Source organism: Salvelinus alpinus, chromosome 4 (genome assembly GCF_045679555.1).
Source record: "Salvelinus alpinus chromosome 4, SLU_Salpinus.1, whole genome shotgun sequence".
NCBI lineage: Eukaryota > Metazoa > Chordata > Actinopteri > Salmoniformes > Salmonidae > Salvelinus > Salvelinus alpinus.
In genome coordinates this window covers 32,545,721-32,568,436 of record NC_092089.1, presented here as the reverse complement: position 1 = coordinate 32,568,436, position 22,716 = coordinate 32,545,721, and the positions used below count along the sequence as shown (strand labels likewise).

Genomic DNA, 22,716 nt, shown 5'->3' with positions numbered 1-22,716 from the left:
GCAGAGACACCATGGGGAACGGAGTGGCTGTCCGCAGCATCTCTACAGGGTCACAGTGTTAGAGGTCATGGCAGAGACACCATTGGGAACGTAGTGGCTGTCCGCACCATCTCTACAGGGTCGCAGTGTTAGAGCTTTGAGGTCATGGCAGAGACACCATGGGGAACGGAGTGGCTGTCCGCAGCATCTCTACAGGGTCACAGTGTTAGAGGTTAGAGGTCATAGCAGAGACACCATGGGGAACGGAGTGGCTGTCCGCACCATCTCTACAGGGTCACAGTGTTAGAGGTTAGAGGTCATAGCAGAGACACCATGGGGAACGGAGTGGCTGTCCGCGCCATCTCTACAGGGTCACAGTGTTAGAGGTCATGGCAGAGACACCATGGGGAACGGAGTGGCTGTCCGCGCCATCTCTACAGGGTCACAGTGTTAGAGGTCATGGCAGAGACACCATGGGGAACGGAGTGGCTGTCCGCGCCATCTCTACAGGGTCGCAGTGTTAGAGGTCATGGCAGAAACACCATGGGGAACGGAGTGGCTGTCCGCGCCATCTCTACAGGGTCACAGTGTTAGAGGTCATGGCAGAGACACCATGGGGAACGGAGTGGCTGTCCGCACCATCTCTATAGGGTCACAGTGTTAGAGGTCATGGCAGAGACACCATGGGGAACGGAGTGGCTGTCCGCGCCATCTCTACAGGGTCACAGTGTTAGAGGTCATAGCAGAAACACCATGGGGAACGGAGTGGCTGTCCGCAGCATCTCTACAGGGTCACAGTGTTAGAGGTCATGGCAGAAACACCATGGGGAACGGAGTGGCTGTCCGCGCCATCTCTACAGGGTCGCAGTGTTAGAGGTCATGGCAGAAACACCATGGGGAACGGAGTGGCTGTCCGCGCCATCTCTACAGGGTCGCGGTGTTAGAGGTCATGGCAGAAACACCATGGGGAGCGGAGTGGCTGTCCGCGCCATCTCTACAGGGTCACAGTGTTAGAGGTCATAGCAGAAACACCATGGGGAACGGAGTGGCTGTCCGCACCATCTCTACAGGGTCACAGTGTTAGAGGTCATGGCAGAGACACCATGGGGAACGGAGTGGCTGTCCGCGCCATCTCTACAGGGTCGCAGTGTTAGAGGTCATGGCAGAAACACCATGGGGAACGGAGTGGCTGTCCGCAGCATCTCTACAGGGTCACAGTGTTAGAGGTCATGGCAGAGACACCATTGGGAACGTAGTGGCTGTCCGCACCATCTCTACAGGGTCGCAGTGTTAGAGCTTTGAGGTCATGGCAGAGACACCATGGGGAACGGAGTGGCTGTCCGCAGCATCTCTACAGGGTCACAGTGTTAGAGGTTAGAGGTCATAGCAGAGACACCATGGGGAACGGAGTGGCTGTCCGCGCCATCTCTACAGGGTCACAGTGTTAGAGGTCATGGCAGAGACACCATGGGGAACGGAGTGGCTGTCCGCGCCATCTCTACAGGGTCACAGTGTTAGAGGTCATGGCAGAGACACCATGGGGAACGGAGTGGCTGTCCACGCCATCTCTACAGGGTCACAGTGTTAGAGGTCATGGCAGAGACACCATGGGGAACGGAGTGGCTGTCCGCGCCATCTCTACAGGGTCACAGTGTTAGAGGTCATGGCAGAGACACCATGGGGAACGGAGTGGCTGTCCGCGCCATCTCTACAGGGTCACAGTGTTAGAGGTCATGGCAGAGACACCATGGGGAACGGAGTGGCTGTCCACGCCATCTCTACAGGGTCACAGTGTTAGAGGTCATGGCAGAGACACCATGGGGAACGGAGTGGCTGTCCGCGCCATCTCTACAGGGTCACAGTGTTAGAGGTCATGGCAGAGACACCATGGGGAACGGAGTGGCTGTCCGCGCCATCTCTACAGGGTCACAGTGTTAGAGGTCATGGCAGAAACACCATGGGGAACGGAGTGGCTGTCCGCACCATCTCTACAGGGTCACAGTGTTAGAGGTCATGGCAGAGACACCATGGGGAACGGAGTGGCTGTCCGCACCATCTCTACAGGGTCACAGTGTTAGAGGTCATGGCAGAGACACCATGGGGAACGGAGTGGCTGTCCGCACCATCTCTACAGGGTCACAGTGTTAGAGGTCACGGCAGAGACACCATGGGGAACGGAGTGGCTGTCCGCACCATCTCTACAGGGTCACAGTGTTAGAGGTCATGGCAGAAACACCATGGGGAACGGAGTGGCTGTCCGCACCATCTCTACAGGGTCGCAGTGTTAGAGGTCATAGCAGAAACACCATGGGGAACGGAGTGGCTGTCCGCGCCATCTCTACAGGGTCACAGTGTTAGAGGTTAGAGGTCATAGCAGAGACACCATGGGGAACGGAGTGGCTGTCCGCAGCATCTCTACAGGGTCACAGTGTTAGAGGTCATGGCAGAGACACCATTGGGAACGTAGTGGCTGTCCGCACCATCTCTACAGGGTCGCAGTGTTAGAGCTTTGAGGTCATGGCAGAGACACCATGGGGAACGGAGTGGCTGTCCGCAGCATCTCTACAGGGTCACAGTGTTAGAGGTCATGGCAGAGACACCATTGGGAACGTAGTGGCTGTCCGCACCATCTCTACAGGGTCGCAGTGTTAGAGCTTTGAGGTCATGGCAGAGACACCATGGGGAACGGAGTGGCTGTCCGCAGCATCTCTACAGGGTCACAGTGTTAGAGGTTAGAGGTCATAGCAGAGACACCATGGGGAACGGAGTGGCTGTCCGCACCATCTCTACAGGGTCACAGTGTTAGAGGTTAGAGGTCATAGCAGAGACACCATGGGGAACGGAGTGGCTGTCCGCGCCATCTCTACAGGGTCACAGTGTTAGAGGTCATGGCAGAGACACCATGGGGAACGGAGTGGCTGTCCGCGCCATCTCTACAGGGTCACAGTGTTAGAGGTCATGGCAGAGACACCATGGGGAACGGAGTGGCTGTCCGCAGCATCTCTACAGGGTCACAGTGTTAGAGGTCATGGCAGAGACACCATTGGGAACGTAGTGGCTGTCCGCACCATCTCTACAGGGTCGCAGTGTTAGAGCTTTGAGGTCATGGCAGAGACACCATGGGGAACGGAGTGGCTGTCCGCAGCATCTCTACAGGGTCACAGTGTTAGAGGTTAGAGGTCATAGCAGAGACACCATGGGGAACGGAGTGGCTGTCCGCACCATCTCTACAGGGTCACAGTGTTAGAGGTTAGAGGTCATAGCAGAGACACCATGGGGAACGGAGTGGCTGTCCGCGCCATCTCTACAGGGTCACAGTGTTAGAGGTCATGGCAGAGACACCATGGGGAACGGAGTGGCTGTCCGCGCCATCTCTACAGGGTCGCAGTGTTAGAGGTCATGGCAGAAACACCATGGGGAACGGAGTGGCTGTCCGCGCCATCTCTACAGGGTCACAGTGTTAGAGGTCATGGCAGAGACACCATGGGGAACGGAGTGGCTGTCCGCACCATCTCTACAGGGTCACAGTGTTAGAGGTCATGGCAGAGACACCATGGGGAACGGAGTGGCTGTCCGCGCCATCTCTACAGGGTCACAGTGTTAGAGGTCATAGCAGAAACACCATGGGGAACGGAGTGGCTGTCCGCAGCATCTCTACAGGGTCACAGTGTTAGAGGTCATGGCAGAAACACCATGGGGAACGGAGTGGCTGTCCGCGCCATCTCTACAGGGTCGCAGTGTTAGAGGTCATGGCAGAAACACCATGGGGAACGGAGTGGCTGTCCGCGCCATCTCTACAGGGTCGCGGTGTTAGAGGTCATGGCAGAAACACCATGGGGAACGGAGTGGCTGTCCGCACCATCTCTACAGGGTCGCAGTGTTAGAGCTTTGAGGTCATGGCAGAGACACCATGGGGAACGGAGTGGCTGTCCGCAGCATCTCTACAGGGTCACAGTGTTAGAGGTTAGAGGTCATAGCAGAGACACCATGGGGAACGGAGTGGCTGTCCGCGCCATCTCTACAGGGTCACAGTGTTAGAGGTCATGGCAGAGACACCATGGGGAACGGAGTGGCTGTCCACGCCATCTCTACAGGGTCACAGTGTTAGAGGTCATGGCAGAGACACCATGGGGAACGGAGTGGCTGTCCACGCCATCTCTACAGGGTCACAGTGTTAGAGGTCATGGCAGAGACACCATGGGGAACGGAGTGGCTGTCCGCGCCATCTCTACAGGGTCACAGTGTTAGAGGTCATGGCAGAGACACCATGGGGAACGGAGTGGCTGTCCGCGCCATCTCTACAGGGTCACAGTGTTAGAGGTCATGGCAGAGACACCATGGGGAACGGAGTGGCTGTCCACACCATCTCTACAGGGTCACAGTGTTAGAGGTCATGGCAGAGACACCATGGGGAACGGAGTGGCTGTCCGCGCCATCTCTACAGGGTCACAGTGTTAGAGGTCATGGCAGAGACACCATGGGGAACGGAGTGGCTGTCCGCGCCATCTCTACAGGGTCACAGTGTTAGAGGTCATGGCAGAAACACCATGGGGAACGGAGTGGCTGTCCGCACCATCTCTACAGGGTCACAGTGTTAGAGGTCATGGCAGAGACACCATGGGGAACGGAGTGGCTGTCCGCACCATCTCTACAGGGTCACAGTGTTAGAGGTCATGGCAGAGACACCATGGGGAACGGAGTGGCTGTCCGCACCATCTCTACAGGGTCACAGTGTTAGAGGTCACGGCAGAGACACCATGGGGAACGGAGTGGCTGTCCGCACCATCTCTACAGGGTCACAGTGTTAGAGGTCATGGCAGAGACACCATGGGGAACGGAGTGGCTGTCCGCGCCATCTCTACAGGGTCACAGTGTTAGAGGTCACGGCAGAGACACCATGGGGAACGGAGTGGCTGTCCGCACCATCTCTACAGGGTCACAGTGTTAGAGGTCATGGCAGAAACACCATGGGGAACGGAGTGGCTGTCCGCACCATCTCTACAGGGTCGCAGTGTTAGAGGTCATAGCAGAAACACCATGGGGAACGGAGTGGCTGTCCGCGCCATCTCTACAGGGTCACAGTGTTAGAGGTTAGAGGTCATAGCAGAGACACCATGGGGAACGGAGTGGCTGTCCGCAGCATCTCTACAGGGTCACAGTGTTAGAGGTCATGGCAGAGACACCATTGGGAACGTAGTGGCTGTCCGCACCATCTCTACAGGGTCGCAGTGTTAGAGCTTTGAGGTCATGGCAGAGACACCATGGGGAACGGAGTGGCTGTCCGCAGCATCTCTACAGGGTCACAGTGTTAGAGGTCATGGCAGAGACACCATTGGGAACGTAGTGGCTGTCCGCACCATCTCTACAGGGTCGCAGTGTTAGAGCTTTGAGGTCATGGCAGAGACACCATGGGGAACGGAGTGGCTGTCCGCAGCATCTCTACAGGGTCACAGTGTTAGAGGTTAGAGGTCATAGCAGAGACACCATGGGGAACGGAGTGGCTGTCCGCACCATCTCTACAGGGTCACAGTGTTAGAGGTTAGAGGTCATAGCAGAGACACCATGGGGAACGGAGTGGCTGTCCGCGCCATCTCTACAGGGTCACAGTGTTAGAGGTCATGGCAGAGACACCATGGGGAACGGAGTGGCTGTCCGCGCCATCTCTACAGGGTCACAGTGTTAGAGGTCATGGCAGAGACACCATGGGGAACGGAGTGGCTGTCCGCGCCATCTCTACAGGGTCGCAGTGTTAGAGGTCATGGCAGAAACACCATGGGGAACGGAGTGGCTGTCCGCGCCATCTCTACAGGGTCACAGTGTTAGAGGTCATGGCAGAGACACCATGGGGAACGGAGTGGCTGTCCGCACCATCTCTACAGGGTCACAGTGTTAGAGGTCATGGCAGAGACACCATGGGGAACGGAGTGGCTGTCCGCGCCATCTCTACAGGGTCACAGTGTTAGAGGTCATGGCAGAAACACCATGGGGAACGGAGTGGCTGTCCGCGCCATCTCTACAGGGTCGCAGTGTTAGAGGTCATGGCAGAAACACCATGGGGAACGGAGTGGCTGTCCGCGCCATCTCTACAGGGTCGCGGTGTTAGAGGTCATGGCAGAAACACCATGGGGAACGGAGTGGCTGTCCGCGCCATCTCTACAGGGTCACAGTGTTAGAGGTCATAGCAGAAACACCATGGGGAACGGAGTGGCTGTCCGCACCATCTCTACAGGGTCACAGTGTTAGAGGTCATGGCAGAGACACCATGGGGAACGGAGTGGCTGTCCGCGCCATCTCTACAGGGTCGCAGTGTTAGAGGTCATGGCAGAAACACCATGGGGAACGGAGTGGCTGTCCGCAGCATCTCTACAGGGTCACAGTGTTAGAGGTCATGGCAGAGACACCATTGGGAACGTAGTGGCTGTCCGCACCATCTCTACAGGGTCGCAGTGTTAGAGCTTTGAGGTCATGGCAGAGACACCATGGGGAACGGAGTGGCTGTCCGCAGCATCTCTACAGGGTCACAGTGTTAGAGGTTAGAGGTCATAGCAGAGACACCATGGGGAACGGAGTGGCTGTCCGCGCCATCTCTACAGGGTCACAGTGTTAGAGGTCATGGCAGAGACACCATGGGGAACGGAGTGGCTGTCCGCGCCATCTCTACAGGGTCACAGTGTTAGAGGTCATGGCAGAGACACCATGGGGAACGGAGTGGCTGTCCACGCCATCTCTACAGGGTCACAGTGTTAGAGGTCATGGCAGAGACACCATGGGGAACGGAGTGGCTGTCCGCGCCATCTCTACAGGGTCACAGTGTTAGAGGTCATGGCAGAGACACCATGGGGAACGGAGTGGCTGTCCGCGCCATCTCTACAGGGTCACAGTGTTAGAGGTCATGGCAGAGACACCATGGGGAACGGAGTGGCTGTCCACGCCATCTCTACAGGGTCACAGTGTTAGAGGTCATGGCAGAGACACCATGGGGAACGGAGTGGCTGTCCGCGCCATCTCTACAGGGTCACAGTGTTAGAGGTCATGGCAGAGACACCATGGGGAACGGAGTGGCTGTCCGCGCCATCTCTACAGGGTCACAGTGTTAGAGGTCATGGCAGAAACACCATGGGGAACGGAGTGGCTGTCCGCACCATCTCTACAGGGTCACAGTGTTAGAGGTCATGGCAGAGACACCATGGGGAACGGAGTGGCTGTCCGCGCCATCTCTACAGGGTCGCAGTGTTAGAGGTCATGGCAGAAACACCATGGGGAACGGAGTGGCTGTCCGCGCCATCTCTACAGGGTCGCAGTGTTAGAGGTTAGAGGTCATGGCAGAGACACCATGGGGAACGGAGTGGCTGTCCGCACCATCTCTACAGGGTCACAGTGTTAGAGGTCATGGCAGAAACACCATGGGGAACGGAGTGGCTGTCCGCGCCATCTCTACAGGGTCGCAGTGTTAGAGGTCATGGCAGAAACACCATGGGGAACGGAGTGGCTGTCCGCGCCATCTCTACAGGGTCGCAGTGTTAGAGGTCATGGCAGAAACACCATGGGGAACGGAGTGGCTGTCCGCGCCATCTCTACAGGGTCACAGTGTTAGAGGTCATAGCAGAAACACCATGGGGAACGGAGTGGCTGTCCGCACCATCTCTACAGGGTCACAGTGTTAGAGGTCATGGCAGAGACACCATGGGGAACGGAGTGGCTGTCCGCGCCATCTCTACAGGGTCGCAGTGTTAGAGGTCATGGCAGAAACACCATGGGGAACGGAGTGGCTGTCCGCACCATCTCTACAGGGTCGCAGTGTTAGAGGTCAAATGTTATGCGCTAGAGAGCAATAGTAATTTTTTGTAGGCATCAACTTCCCCATGGCTCATTGGCCAAAGCCTATTGGGGAAGTTAATTGGTGTTTTGGAGGGGTTTTGGATAAATGCCAAAAATAAGGTATGTTGTAAACACAGGCTTAGGGAAACCTTACACGTTTTGTTCTATGAGATAATCTTCATCAGCTAATGTCACTTTTTGTGAATTTTTAAGCATTTATGTAATCATAACAAACACATAAATTACATAAAGGCTTCATAACAATTAATACATGTCATGTTAACTGACTGCTATTATCTCATAGAACAAAATGTATAATATCTCCTAAGCCTGTGTTAACCCTAGAACTTATTTTTTTCACTGTTTATCCAAAACCCTTCCTAAACCCCAATTCATTTCCCCATAGGCTTTGGCCAACGAGCCAGTAATTTCCCCCATAGGAATGGCTGAACGAACCAGAGGTAACTCATTTCCGTTTTTTAGGGCAACAAGTTGGTGAGCTCTATGCTGAGCGTGCAGTGTAAAGCTGTAAGTGTAGGGTACAGTACACTCACTCAGAATATTAGCAGTATTCTCTGTGGTGATCTCTATCTCTGGCTCAGTGAAATACTCTGACGCCACACATCTCCCGTTCTCTGTCCCTGAGAGAGAAGGGAAAGAAAGAGGAGTGTATAAAATGGAGGCTTGCATGATAAAGAGAGAGGGAGGCAGATACATACATACAGGTGTGGACTGGGACCAAAAATCTGCCCTACCATTTCTAACACAATGGACCATTTTTTTCTTTGAGGCCCCCACACCAGCCCATTTTGTTATTTGAGGCCCCCATGTTTTGCCAGTCAGTTATCATTTTGCACAAAGAAAACAATTTAGGCAAAAAATGGACCAGCCCATCTGGCATTTGCCCGAGAAGCCGGATGGCCAGTCCGCCCCTGCATAGAGTTAATGAAAAATAATACAGTATATAACATTGAGATTGTGAAGTTGCACTGATATAAGGTCCGTTTTGCATTTTCCCCTAATGGTTAAGGTTCAGATTTAGAAGGAGTGAACTGATCCTAGATCAACTATGGCTAATTCTACCCGGAGCAGTTTGGTCAGGTCACCACTGCTATTGAGGGTCAGAGGTCATATGTACCAGCCACGAAGCAGACCCTCCAGAGGCCAGAGTGCAGGGCCATCTTGACCTCCATGCTCTGGTTCTGCTGCAGCACGATGCCCTCCTCCATCAGCAGCCAGTAGTCTGTAGACACAGCCACTCCCACCAGCAGCAGACCACACGCCCCAAACACCGTGGACAGGATGGTCAGCGCTCTGCTGCTGCACGAACTCATCTAGAGACAGAGGGAGAGCGGGAGGAGAGGAGGGAGAGAGAACGAGAGAGACCAAGGATAAGTCAGACCTATTGCATGAAGTCTTCAGAGAGGAGCGAGAGACAAAGCAAAGAAAGAGACAGAGAACTCCTAATTTTAAGTCAGACTTTTAGATTAAACTCATTTACAGAGAGAGAGAAAGAGAGAGGGAGGCAGACAGATACCTCGTTCAGAAGTCATGCTGAGAGAAAGAGAGAGGGAGGCAGACAGATACCTCATTCAGAAGTCATGCTGAGAGAAAGAGAGAGGGAGGCAGACAGATACCTCGTTCAGAAGTCATGCTGAGAGAAAGAGAGAGGGAGGCAGACAGATACCTCGTTCAGAAGTCATGCTGAGAGAAAGAGAGAGGGAGGCAGACAGATACCTCGTTCAGAAGTCATGCCGAGAGAAAGAGAGAGGGAGGCAGACAGATACCTCGTTCAGAAGTCATGCTGAGAGAAAGAGAGAGGGAGGCAGACAGATACCTGGTTCAGAAGTCATGCTGAGAGAAAGAGAGAGGGAGGCAGACAGATACCTCGTTCAGAAGTCATGCTGAGAGAACGAGAGAGGGAGGCAGACAGATACCTCGTTCAGAAGTCATGCTGAGAGAAAGAGAGAGGGAGGCAGACAGATACCTCGTTCAGAAGTCATGCTGAGAGAAAGAGAGAGGGAGGCAGACAGATACCTCGTTCAGAAGTCATGCTGAGAGAAAGAGAGAGGGAGGCAGACAGATACCTCGTTCAGAAGTCATGCTGAGAGAAAGAGAGAGGGAGGCAGACAGATACCTCGTTCAGAAGTCATGCTGAGAGAAAGAGAGAGGGAGGCAGACAGATACCTCGTTCAGAAGTCATGCTGAGAGAAAGAGAGAGGGAGGCAGACAGATACCTCGTTCAGAAGTCATGCTGAGAGAAAGCGTTTGTTTCTCTACCACCCTTTGTAATATTAACCACTACACACCATGTCAGGGGCTACAGTAGCTTGAATACTACACACACACACACACACACACACACACACACACACACACACACACACACACACACTCAACAAAATCATGAGTCAGATACTCATGATTTTGTGGTTTTCGGACACTTGTGAAGTTTCACATTAACATTTTTCAGGTGTTTTTCCCGCATTAAAAAAATATCCCCACGTGATAAAAAAAAAAAAAAACACGTTTATTTTTTTTACCACTTCCAGCTACATCTGAGGGGTATTCCAGAAAGATGGTTTAACAAATTCAGGATTTCCTGGACATATCAGGCGTGTCTTAACCAGATGAGGAAGTCCAGGATTACTTGGTTCCATAACCGCTGCTTTTCGTTTAAGTTATTAGGCTGAAGTGAAGCGCAGATTGGTTGATCAACTGGCGCGTGCACGCAACATTCAAAAAGGTCCTCATGTCAATGACAGAAAAAATGACAGATATGGAGTCAAAAGACAGAGCCCAATATTTCAAAAGTCTAGAACAAGAAACAATTGTAAAACACAACGAATATGTTCAGATATTTCTCCCAAAAAGTAATACATTTGCCGCCGCAAAAGCCAGAGAGGGAGCCTGACAGAAAATTGCAGACAGTGTTAAATGCGCAAGTTTATTGGCACGGTTCCAATATCTAATAGGCCTAGTTTAATTAGTAACAATGCTTTCACTTTATAGAGCACTTTTATTGCAACGCTGGTGATATTACGTGTTAAGGCTATGGCCTAATATGTAAATTGTAGTAACCTATGTCACAATTGCAATGGTAGGCCCATTCCATAGCCTATATAGGATGAATACTAATGTATTGAATTCATAGAGTGCTTCTCATGACAACACGGGCAGCAATGTTGTTCAATGTTTAGTTGTAACCCCATGGGAGTCAGATCATCCGACAAAAGAAGGAAGGAAGATCATTGAATTCAATGACTGTTTGTGAAAGTGATTTTGTTTGGTGAAAGTTTAGGCTACAGTATTCAGTAGCGACCTGTTTGTTTATGCTGTTAAAGTTGTTTCTATTCACGTATACTCCTTCATTTGGTCCAGAGGGTGTTTGAATGGGAGATATGTGTCCATCTATAGCACCAATGATGTTTGGAAAATCTGCGGGATGAATTAGGCGAGGTATTATTATTATCATGTTGCCTAGGTTTATTAATTGGAGATTAGCAAACCATCGCTGGCAGTCAACTGATCGCAGCCTGCTGTACCTGCAATTCTATAAAGGTTCTTGATTATATGGACAACTTGATGACCAGGGAATGCAACACGGACATAAAAAAAATATCTTCAATGAGAGGCAGACTTCTTCCGGCTCTACACACCGTTGCCTTGCCAAATAGTTCAGCATCGCCCACATTGTATAGGAAATGTCCAGTGGAAAAACATCTCTAAGCAATACACAGAGTTTGTATAGCAGTCAAAGCGAAACCGCGTTGGGTTACATTTGCTATATATGAGTACATTTACCAGATATATGAGTGATTGTGCGGAAAAACGATAACATTCAAAAATACATTTTTCTGAATGATCTAAAGGATGTATTCGAGGTCCAATAATTCGTTCCCTTTGTAAAGTACGGCGAACATGGATTTTCCAAGGAGACAGGCCATAGTGAAGAAAAATAATCCGATGATAAGGCTCTCTTTCAAGCTCTCTTTCTGGAGGCGGAAATTCTGAGTTTGACAGATGTCGCTAAATACCCGTCTGGTCTCCCATTGGGGACCAACCAGAAACGACCCTGCTTAGCTTCAGAGGCAAAGCAGCAGTGGGATGCAGGGTACCATGTTGCTGGAATGTGCCAAAACCTGAAAAAAGGCAGTGAAAGCAAATGCCAGGGTAAAATAACCAACTATAGGGAAACTTGAAGGAAAGAGAGAGGCGTTTTATTTAATTACAGTATCATACAAAATGTTTCACAGAAAATATTTGTTTTGCATCCATTTACAAATTATTTGTTCTTGCGTTGAACAATTTTTTCCTTGCAATATATATTTTACTATCAATACATTTGGGTTTATATTTGCTTTCAGTATCATTATTTTTGTTTGCAATACTAAGAATTTTGTTCTCGACATCAGTTTTTTTAATTGATATTAATGGCACAAAAGTAAGTTACTCACTAGAAAATTGCACCATATGTTGTTTCAAGCGGCAATCCTTAATTAAAACATTAACAAAGTGGGTTCCCCGGTACATTTTAGGTAAAAAGCTGATGGACCGGACTGGAGAAATGCAACCACTCTGGAATCCATAGCCTACGCTCTGGACTGACCATCCATGATATCAAAATGATACTTTTAACCTATATAGTTTTTAAGCTATACAGTGTTTATTTACATGTACTTTGTTAACAAACATTGGAGTAAATGTGGAGTTTTCTTACATGTGAAACTGCAAATTAGATTTTCACTTTCACATGTGGAATTGCATGTTCACATATGAAAAACAATCGTAAGTGAAAGTTAGATTTTTAGATGTGATTCCACATGAGAAAGTGAGATTTTCACATGTAAAAGTTTTGTGAGGCACGTGAAAAGGTGCCGTTAACATGTGAACTCTACATTTAATACATGTGAAAACAGCTATTTCACATGTGAAACTGCAAATTTGACATGTGCTTTTTTGTAAGGGCACACAAATATGTCATGTTGTCGCTAAAAAGGAGTTATTACACATCCATTTGAGAACCAATCGCAGAAAAGGTCAAAGGGCAGAGAGATGATGAGGGCCAAGTTAATGATCATTAACAAGCACACACACAGGTTCCATTGTGATTCCGACATTAACTTTACAGGCCTTAGTGCTGGTTGACTGGCCAAGACTGCACTGCATATCCTCCCTCCCCAGTCAACACGCTGGGCGTGTGTGTGTTAATTCACCCTGTGTGTTCATTCATCACCCATTTGCGACACAATCGCCTCATGTATATTGTACACTGCTCTTGTCCATTGTGTCCTCACATCACCCTGAAGAGTCATTTGGTCAGTGGTCCTCAATGTTGTTTCAGAGTAACTGTCTTCGTCGGAGATGAGCTTCCAGTCTACGCTCAGTTTCTTATTTATCACACTAATGGTTAAGGATAGGATGTAGAGAGGGGAAGCTGATTCTAGACCTGTGGCTATGTGCAGCTTCTACCCAGAGTGACATCAACTGCACTGAGCCCCCATCCCACTTGCAAAGCATGCTGGGAGAAAAGGCATCTCCTATGGATGTGCTTATTGTGCAGTGAATGGAGCGAATGGAGAGGGAAGGAGGGAGGAATGGAGAGTGAAGAAGGGATAAATGGAGAGGGAAGGAGGGATGAATGGAGAGGGAAGGAGGGAGGAATGGAGAGTGAAGAAGGGGTGAATGGAGAGGGAAGGAGGGATGAATGGAGAGGGAAGGAGGGATGAATGGAGAGTGAAGGAAGGATGAATGAGAGGGAAGGAGGGATGAATGGAGAGTGAAGGAGGGATGAATGGAGAGTGAAGGAGGGATGAATGGAGAGTGAAGGAGGGTTGAATGGAGAGGGAAGGAGGGTTGAATGTAGAGTGAAGGAGGGTTGAATGGAGAGGGAAGGAGGGATGAATGGAGAGTGAAGGAGGGTTGAATGGAGAGTGAAGGAGGGATGAATGGAAAGGGAAGGAAGGATGAATGGAGAGGGAAGGAGGGATGAATGGAGAGGGAAGGAGGGATGAATGGAGAGGGAAGGAGGGATGAATGGAGAGGGAAGGAGGGATGAATGGAGAGGGAAGGAGGGATGAATGGAGAGGGAAGGAGGGATGAATGGAGAGGGAAGGAGAGATGAATGGAGAGGGAAGGAGGGATGAATGGAGAGGGAAGGAGGGATGAATGGAGAGGGAAGGAGAGATGAATGGAGAGGGAAGGAGGGATGAATGGAGAGGGAAGGAGGGATGAATGGAGAAGGAAGAGTGAATGGAGCCTGGCTTTGTGAGCGAGAGATTGGAGGATTGGAAGGGATGGAGGCAGGCAGGCGGAGAGGGACTTAAAGAGCTGGGAGAAGGGAATTAAGAATAGGGTAGAGAGAGACAGATTCAACGGAGGGAAACAGATAAGAAAACAAAGACAGGAAGGAAGATGGACAGACTTTCTACTTTCATATGTCATTTATACTACTGATTTGTTGTTGTGGATTATTAGGTGATAATTACTTTAGCATACTGATGAAATGGTGTTGCTCAGAGACTGTCACCCTCCTAATTGGATATCCTTCTCATTCTCTCCTTCTCCCTCTATTTCCAACATGTCATTGTGTTTCTTCCTTCTTTCTCCTTCTCTCTGTTTCTTTCCTTTTCCTTCTCCGTCTTCCCCTTACTTCTCCCTCTCACATCTTCATTTTCACCCTCTTCCCAATGTTCTCCCCTTCCTCCTCCTTCCCATTTCATTCCTGTGTCCTTCCCTCTCTCCTTCTCTCCTCCACCATTTTCACCCGGTCATGTTTCTCTCCCTGTGTTTTCTCTCCAGTCTGTGTGGTGACTCAGCGGAGCCCCCAGAGCTGAATGGAGATGCATGGGTATGGGGGGCGACATTGTGTGTGTATGTGTGTGTGGGGTCCAAGGAGAAGAGACATGACAGTACAGAATCTGGGGCTAGATAAGGAGGACCAGTCAGAGACATTCATTCACAGATGCAGAGGAGCATAGAACTGACTAAAGACAGAGATATGGAAAGATGAGGAGGGGGAATAGCTAGAAGAGAGACATAGAGGAGAGGAGGAGGAGAGATATGATGAGAAAGGATAGGAGGAGTGACTAGAAGAGAGACAGAGATGAGAGGAGGAGGAGAGATATGATGAGAGGGGATAGGAGGAGTGACTAGAAGAATAGACAGAGAGGAGAGGAGGAGGAGAGATAAGATGAGAGAGGATAGGAGGACTGACTAGAAGAGAGACAGAGAATAGGAATCCTAGTAAAGATTCCCTATTTTAGGTCAGTTAGCATCACCACTTTAATTTAAGAATGTGAAATGTCAGAATAATAGTAGAGAGAATTATTTACTTCAGCTTTTATTTCTTTCATCACATTCCCAGTGGGTCAGAAGTTTACATACACTCAATTCGTATTTGGATTGCATTGCCTTTAAATTGTTTATCTTGGGTCAAACGTTTCGGTAGCCTTCCACAAGCTTCCCCAAATAAGTTGGGTGGATTTTGTCCCATTCCTCCTGACAGAGCTGGTGTAACTGAGTCAGGTTGGCCTCCTTGCTCACACACGCTTTTTCAGTTCTGCCCACAAAATTTCCATAGGATTGAGGTCAGGGCTTTGTGATGGCCACGCTAATACCTTGACTTTGTTGTCCTTAATCTATTTTGCCACAACTTTGGAAGTATGCTTGGGGTCATTGTCCATTTGGAAGACCCATTTGCGACCAAGCTTTAACTTCCTGACTGATGTCTTGAGATGTTGCTTCAATATATCCACATAATTTCCTACCTCATGATGCCATCTATTTTGTGAAGTGCATCAGTCCCTCCTGCAGCAAAGCACCCCCACAACATGATGCTGCCACCCCCGTGCTTCATGGTTGGGATGGTGTTCTTCAGCTTGCAAGCCTTCCCCTTTTTCCTCCAAACATAACAATGGTTATTATGGCCAAACAGTTCTATTTTTGATTCATCAGACCAGAGGACATTTCTCCAAAAAGTATGATCTTTGTCCCCATGTGCAGTTACAAACCGTAGTCTGGCTTTTTATGGCGGTTTTGGAGCAGTGGCTTCTTCCTTGCTGAGCGGCCTTTCAGGTTATGTCGATATAGGAGTCGTTTTACTGTAGATATAGATACTTTTGTACCTGTTTCCTCCAGCATCTTCACAAGGTCTTTTGCTGTTGTTCTGGGATTGATTTGCACTTTTCGCACCAAAGTACGTTCATCTCTAGGAGACAGAGCGCGTCTCCTTCCTGAACGGTATGACGACTTCGTGGTCCCATGGTGTTCATACTTGCGTACTATTGTTTGTACAGATGAACGTGGTTACCTTCAGGCGTTTGGAAATTGCTCCCAAGTATGAACCAGACTTGTGAAGGTCTACAATTGTTTTTGAGGTCTTGGCTGATTTCTTTTTATTTTCCCATGATGTCAAGCAAAGAGGCACTGAGTTTGAAGGTAGGCCTTGAAATACACTGTCAGAGTTTACTAGGAGTGGTGGGTTGGAGTCAGGCGCAGAGAGCAGAGGGTTCGGTAAATCGTAATTTATTCTCCGGCGCAAAACAGTCACGCCAAAATACAGGGCGCATAAAACAGACCAGCCCAAACACAGGACCAAACAGTCTGGAGAAAACAAACACGAAAACACATCCATAACCAACAGAGTAACAATCCCGCACAAACCTAGGCGGACCTAACAGGCTTAAATAGACATAAATCAAGATACGAAACAGGGAACAGGTGCAACCAATAAGACAAAACGAAACGAAAAGGAAAAAGGGTAGACCGGCGACGACGACCGCCGAGCGCCGCCCGAACAGGCAGGGGAGCCACCTTCGTTGGGAGTCGTGACATACACCCACAGGTACACCTCCAATTGACTCAAATGATGTCAAGTATTCTAATCAGAAGCTTCTAAAGCCATGACATCATTTTCTGGAATTTTCCAAGCTGTTTAAAGGCACAGTCAACTTAGTGCATGTAAACTTCTGACCCACTGGAATTGTGATACATTGAATTATAAGTGGAATAATCTGTCTGTAAACAATTGTTGGAAAAACTACTTGTGTCATGCACAAAGTAGATGTGCTAACCGACTGGCCAAAACTATAGTTTGTTAAAACTTCTTAGGGTTAGCGTCCTTTTTTCTCAATTTCCGCCTGACTGACTTACCCAAAGTAAACTGCCTGTTGCTCAGGCCCTGAAGCCAGGATATGCATATAACTGGTACCATTGGAAGAAACTATGTAGTTTGTAGAAATGTTAAGATAATGTAGGAGACTATAAAACAATAGATATGGTAGGAGAAAATCCAAAGAAAAAACAACCGTAATTTTTTCTTTGGAGAGCCCATGCTCTTCCAATGGAACGTATAGGGAAATAATTTAATCTAGCTCCCAGTTTGCAATTTCTATGGCTTACATTGGGTGTCAGTAGTCTTTGTTCAAGGTTCCAGGCTTGTTTCTAAAACGAGTAAGAATAATACGTTTTAGTACAAGGACATCTGATTGGAAATTCATGAAGACAACAAGCACCTGCTAATATTGCTTTCCTATTGAACATACATCTTTCCGTATGAAATATTATAGTTTGATTACATTTTAGGGTATCTGAGGATTGCATAGAATTGTATTTTGACTTGTTGAAACAAAGTTTAAGGGTAGATTTTCGGATTCCTATCTTGGCACGTTGAACGAGTGGATTACGCAAATCGATGGCGCCACTAAACTGACTTTTTTGGGATATAAAGAAGGACACTTCATGTTATACCTGGGACCCTTTGGATGACAAATCAGATGGAAGACTTTCAAAAAGTAATTTAATTTTTAATCGCTATTTGTGAATTTATGAAACCTATGCCGGTGGAAAAATATTTTGATGTGGGGCGCTGTCCTCAAACAATCGCATGGCATGCTTTCGCTGTAAAGCCTACTGTATATCCAGTGCAGTTAGATTAACAAGAATTTAAGCTTTCAACCGATATAAGACACTTGTATGTACATAAATGTTTAATATCCATCATTTTTAATGATTATTTATTTGAATTTCGCGACCTACAGTTTCATCGGAAGTTGTCCGGCTAGCGGGGCGCCTAGCCCAAAGAGGTTTTTCATTATTTTATTTTTTTACTACCCCCTTTTTCTCCCCAATTCTGTGGTATCTAATTGTTAGTAGTTACTGTCTTGTCTCATCGCTGCAACTCCCGTACAGACTCGGGAGAGGCAAAGGTCGAGAGCCATGCGTCCTCCGAAACACAACCCAACCAAGCCGCACTGCTTCTTAACACAGCTCGCATCCAACCCGGAAGCCAGTCGCACCAATGTGTCGGAGGAAACACCGTACACCTAGAGACCTGGTCAGCGCGCACTACGCCTGGCCCGCCACAGGAGTCGCTAGTGCGCGATGAGACGGCCAAACCCTCCCTAATCCGGACGACGCTGGGCCAATTGTGCGCCGCCCCATGGGCCTCCCGGTCGCGGCCGGCTGCGACAGAGCCTGGGCTCGAACCCAGAGTCTCTGGTGGCACAGACCACTGCGCCACCCGGGAGGCCCTGGCCCAAAGAGGTTTTAACAATACATTTGTGGAGTGGTTGAAAAACGAGTTTTAATGACTCCAACCTAAGTGTATGTAAACTTCCGACTTCAACTGTATATGGTGGGAACTATTGCTTACCAGACGCCTCCGATTCACAGAGGGGATAACTTTATGGAAATGATGATATCCAAAAATAGAGGCGATAGGACTCATCTAAACTTAGCAGTCCCATGTCCTCTCTGCCAGTCAGCGCCAGATGTTAGCGTGACACTCCAGAAGCGCCAATTGACTTCAGGTCACAGCCACGGTGATGTCACTATGCTATCCTGCCAACTGGAAGGTGCGTGACAGTGCTCACATATGGTCCTTCACTAGATTAGAAGTATTGTAGAAGTAATCGCCCCTCTGGGATAAATCATGTTTTTAAAATGTCATTTAATGTAATATTGTGTATCTATCTGCATGGTCCCTAAGGTAACCTTCATGTATTCTTTGAAAAGAGAACACTCTGATGAAAGCATTAAAGCCAAAACATTGGTGAAGTGAAATGCTTTACGCTGCAATTAAGTTCCGGTTCAGAACATTGGACAGCACTCCCAATGTCCAGTTCAGCACCATGGACAGCACTCCCAATGTCCAGTTCAGCACCATGGACAGCACTCCCAATGTCCAGTTCAGCACCATGGACAGCACTCCCAATGTCCAGTTCAGCACCATGGACAGCACTCCCAATGTCCAGTTCAGCACCATGGACAGCACTCCCAATGTCCAGTTCAGCACCATGGACAGCACCCTCACTGTCCAGTTCAGGATCCTTAGACAGCACCCTCACCTTAGACAGCACCCTCACTGTCCAGTTCAGGATCCTTAGACAGCACCCTCACCTTAGACAGCACCCTCACTGTCCAGTTCAGGATCCTTAGACAGCACCCTCACCTTAGACAGCACCCTCACTGTCCAGTTCAGGATCCTTGGACAGCACCTTCATTGTCCAGTTCAGCACATTTACATTACATTTAAGTCATTTAGCAGACGCTCTTATCCAGAGCGACTTACAAATTGGAAAGTTCATACATATTCATCCTGGTCCCCCCGTGGGGAATGAACCCACAACCCTGGCGTTGCAAGCGCCATGCTCTACCAACTGAGCCACACGGGACCAAGCACATTGGACAGCACTCTCATTGTCCAGTTCAGCACATTGGACAGCACCCACACTGTCCAGTTCTGGATACTTGGACAGCACCCTCATTGTCTAGTTCAGGATTCTTGGACAGCACTCTCAAGTGTCCAGTTCAACACCATGGACAGCACTCTCACAGTCCACTTCAACACCATGGACAGCACCCTCACTGTCAAGTTCTGGATCCTTGGACAGCACCTTCATTGTCCAGTTCAGAACCATGGACAGCACCCTCATTGTCCAGTAGCACCATGGACAGCACTCTCATTGTCCACTTCAACACCATGGACAGCACCCTCATTGTCCAGTAGCACCATGGACAGCACTCTCATTGTCACCTTCAACACCATGGACAGCACCCTCATTGTCCAGTAGCACCATGGACAGCACCCTCATTGTCCAGTTCAGCACATTGGACAGCACCCTCACCCTCAGAGCTAAAGTGATGGATGAGAGGGAGTGATTGATGAATGGATGAAAATTAGTGCCCACAACACCCAAACAAAGTGTCTGCAGCAGGGCTGCCCAACCCTCTTCCTGGAGGTCTACAGTCCTGTGTGTTTTCAGTCCAACCCCAATTTAACACACCTGATTATACTTATTAGCTTCTCAACAAGACCTTAACTAGTTGAATCAGGTATGCTAAATTAGGGTTGGACTGAAAACCGACAGGACAGTAGATCTCCAGGAAGATGGTTGGGCAGCCCTGGTCTACAGAAACTAGGAGAGAGGGTCAGAGAACGAAGGAGAGTGATAACGAGAGTGAGGGAGAATAAGACAGACGGAGAGAGAGAAAGAGAGTGAGAAGAAGAGAGGAGTGAAAAAGAGGGTGAGAGAGGGAGAGAGAATAAGAGAAAGAGAGAAAGAGAGAATGAGATGAGATAGAAGTGAATGAGAGGGAGAGAGATTGCAGTGAAAATATGACTGGAGGGCAGGATTAGCCCCTCCAGAGTTTATAAGGCAAAGAAGACAAAGTGAGAGACTGAGGCTGAAACAGATGTAGGTTAATATAGGGAAAGACCTTGGCCCAAAAAGGCAAGAAGTACCACACGTGAACATGCATGCCCTGGGCTGGGTGCGCTCACACTGCACGTGCTAAACTAATTACTTGCATTAACTACGATATAACTAAGCAGCAACAAAAACTATTCCATGTCAAAATTACTCACAGGAAAAAGCACACACACAGACACACACACACACACACACACACACACACACACACACACACACACACACACACACACACACACACACACACACACACACACACACACACACACACACACACACACACACACACACACACACACACACACACACACACACACAAACACACACACACACACACACACACACACACAGTGACTCATTCAGCAAGGACGTTTAGATAATGAAATTAAGAAAGCGGTGGCCACACTGTATATGACTGCACATTTAGAGAGAGAGAGAGAGAGAGAGAGAGAGAGAGATAGAGAGAGATGGAATAATACAGTAGGTTACAGAACAATGTACATGAAATGACCAAAAAATACCACCAGCGAGGTCTTCAGTTCACCAGTCTCTCTCCATCTATCTATTACCACAGCGCTGTGTGTTTCTACTGTTTATTATAGGTACGGTAGTCAGTTTATATCACACGACACACACAATATGCCTCAGAATGTTGTTTGCAACCCCCTCCATTGCCACACTGTCACGCGGAGAGTTTGGAATTGATAAACATAGGCAGACCAGGTGCGACAAAGAAGACTGTATCCTCCAATGCGACTCTGACAAACATTAAAATGTGTTCATGTGAGTTAGACAACATAATATAGACGTTCCAGTAACAGATTAAAGCCATCCACGACAGACATAAACCATTTTGGCAGATGTTGGCTACACAACACCAGAATGTGTTCACTGAAGTAGTTTATTATTAATATCTTTAATCTTATAAACCTCATGCAGTAGGGTAAAATGGTTCAGTTAAAATGTGTTTGTATCTTTTGGGTTATGAGCAAAAACACTTACCCTGGCTGTCACAGGAGCGATATCCGAATGGTGTGTGCGCTTGACAGTAATCAAGAACCTCGAGCCTGGGAGGGTTGGCGGATTTCGCAGTTCTCTCTCTCTATCTCTCTGCCCCCTCTTTCACTCCCTCTCTCGGTTGTGTGTGTTACCCCTTTATGCTCCTTTACCCATCCTCTCAATCTCCAACTCCCGCTCTTTTTCACTCACACTATCTATGAGCACTGCTGCGGTGGGTCTGGAACTACAGTATACAGTACAACAGGGACAGTGGGGTACGGAAGAAGAGAGAGAGGGAGGGAGTGGGAAAGGCACACGAGGAAAGAGAGAGAGAGAGAGAGAGAGAGGGAGTGTGAAAGGCACATGAGGAAAGAGAGAGAGAGAGAGAGAGAGGGAGTGTGAAAAGCACACGAGGAAAGAGAGCGAGAGAAAGAGAGAGGGAGTGTGAAAGGCACACGAGGAAAGAGAGAGAGAGAGAGAGAGAGAGAGAGAGAGAGAGAGAGAGAGAGAGAGAGAGAGAGAGAGAGAGAGAGAGAGAGAGAGAGAGAGAGAGAGAGAGAGAGAGAGAGAGAGAGAGAGAGAGAGGGGCGGGGGGATGTAGAGGAAGGGAAATGCAGGGGAACAAACTGTAAGTTAAAATTAATACATTTTAATTGAACCTTTATTTTGACAGGGAGTCAATGCTGAGACCAACATCTCTTTTCCAGATGAGCCCTGTATATTACCATAAAACACATCAAAATACAATAAACACATTAAACTACACATTCATATGCACAATAAAATACACGTAATTATACAAAACGATACATGAAAAGCAAAACACAATCATAAAAAACAGACACATTCTTCCATAAAAAGGTCCGTTAACAACTGTCACACACAAGGTGCAAATTAAATAGAGAAATTAGTTTGGAGGTAACAGGCTCCTAAGTGGGGCAGCGGTCTAAGGCACTGCATCTCAGTGCAAGAGGCATCACTACAGTCCCTGGTTCGAATTCAGGCTGTATCACATCCGGTCGTGATTGGGATTCCCATAGGGCGGTGCACAATTGGCCCAGCGTCGTCCGGGTTTGCCGGCGTAGGCTGTCATTGTAAATAAGAATTTATTCTTAACTGATTTGCATGGTTAAATAAAAAATTATGTAGACTATTACAGAAGTTTTACATAAACAATACTGTACAGCCAGATAACATTCAAGCATAT

At 48.5% G+C, this 22,716-nt stretch overlaps 1 protein-coding gene across 1 annotated transcript in view; it reads right to left on the bottom strand.

Annotated features, from left to right (window-relative positions):
• Nucleotides 1–21,839, bottom strand: part of cacng7b (calcium channel, voltage-dependent, gamma subunit 7b) — a 36,341-nt gene extending 14,502 nt beyond the window's left edge. Inside the window, exons 1-3 of the mRNA XM_071396608.1 lie at nt 21,513–21,839; nt 8,936–9,131; nt 8,352–8,438 (exon numbers count right to left, since the gene is read on the bottom strand). Of these exons, the coding sequence (XP_071252709.1) occupies nt 8,352–8,438; nt 8,936–9,131 (283 nt within the window). The 5' untranslated portion in view covers nt 21,513–21,839. The remainder of the gene's footprint in view (nt 1–8,351; nt 8,439–8,935; nt 9,132–21,512) is intronic.
• Nucleotides 21,840–22,716: the final 877 nt, after the last annotated feature.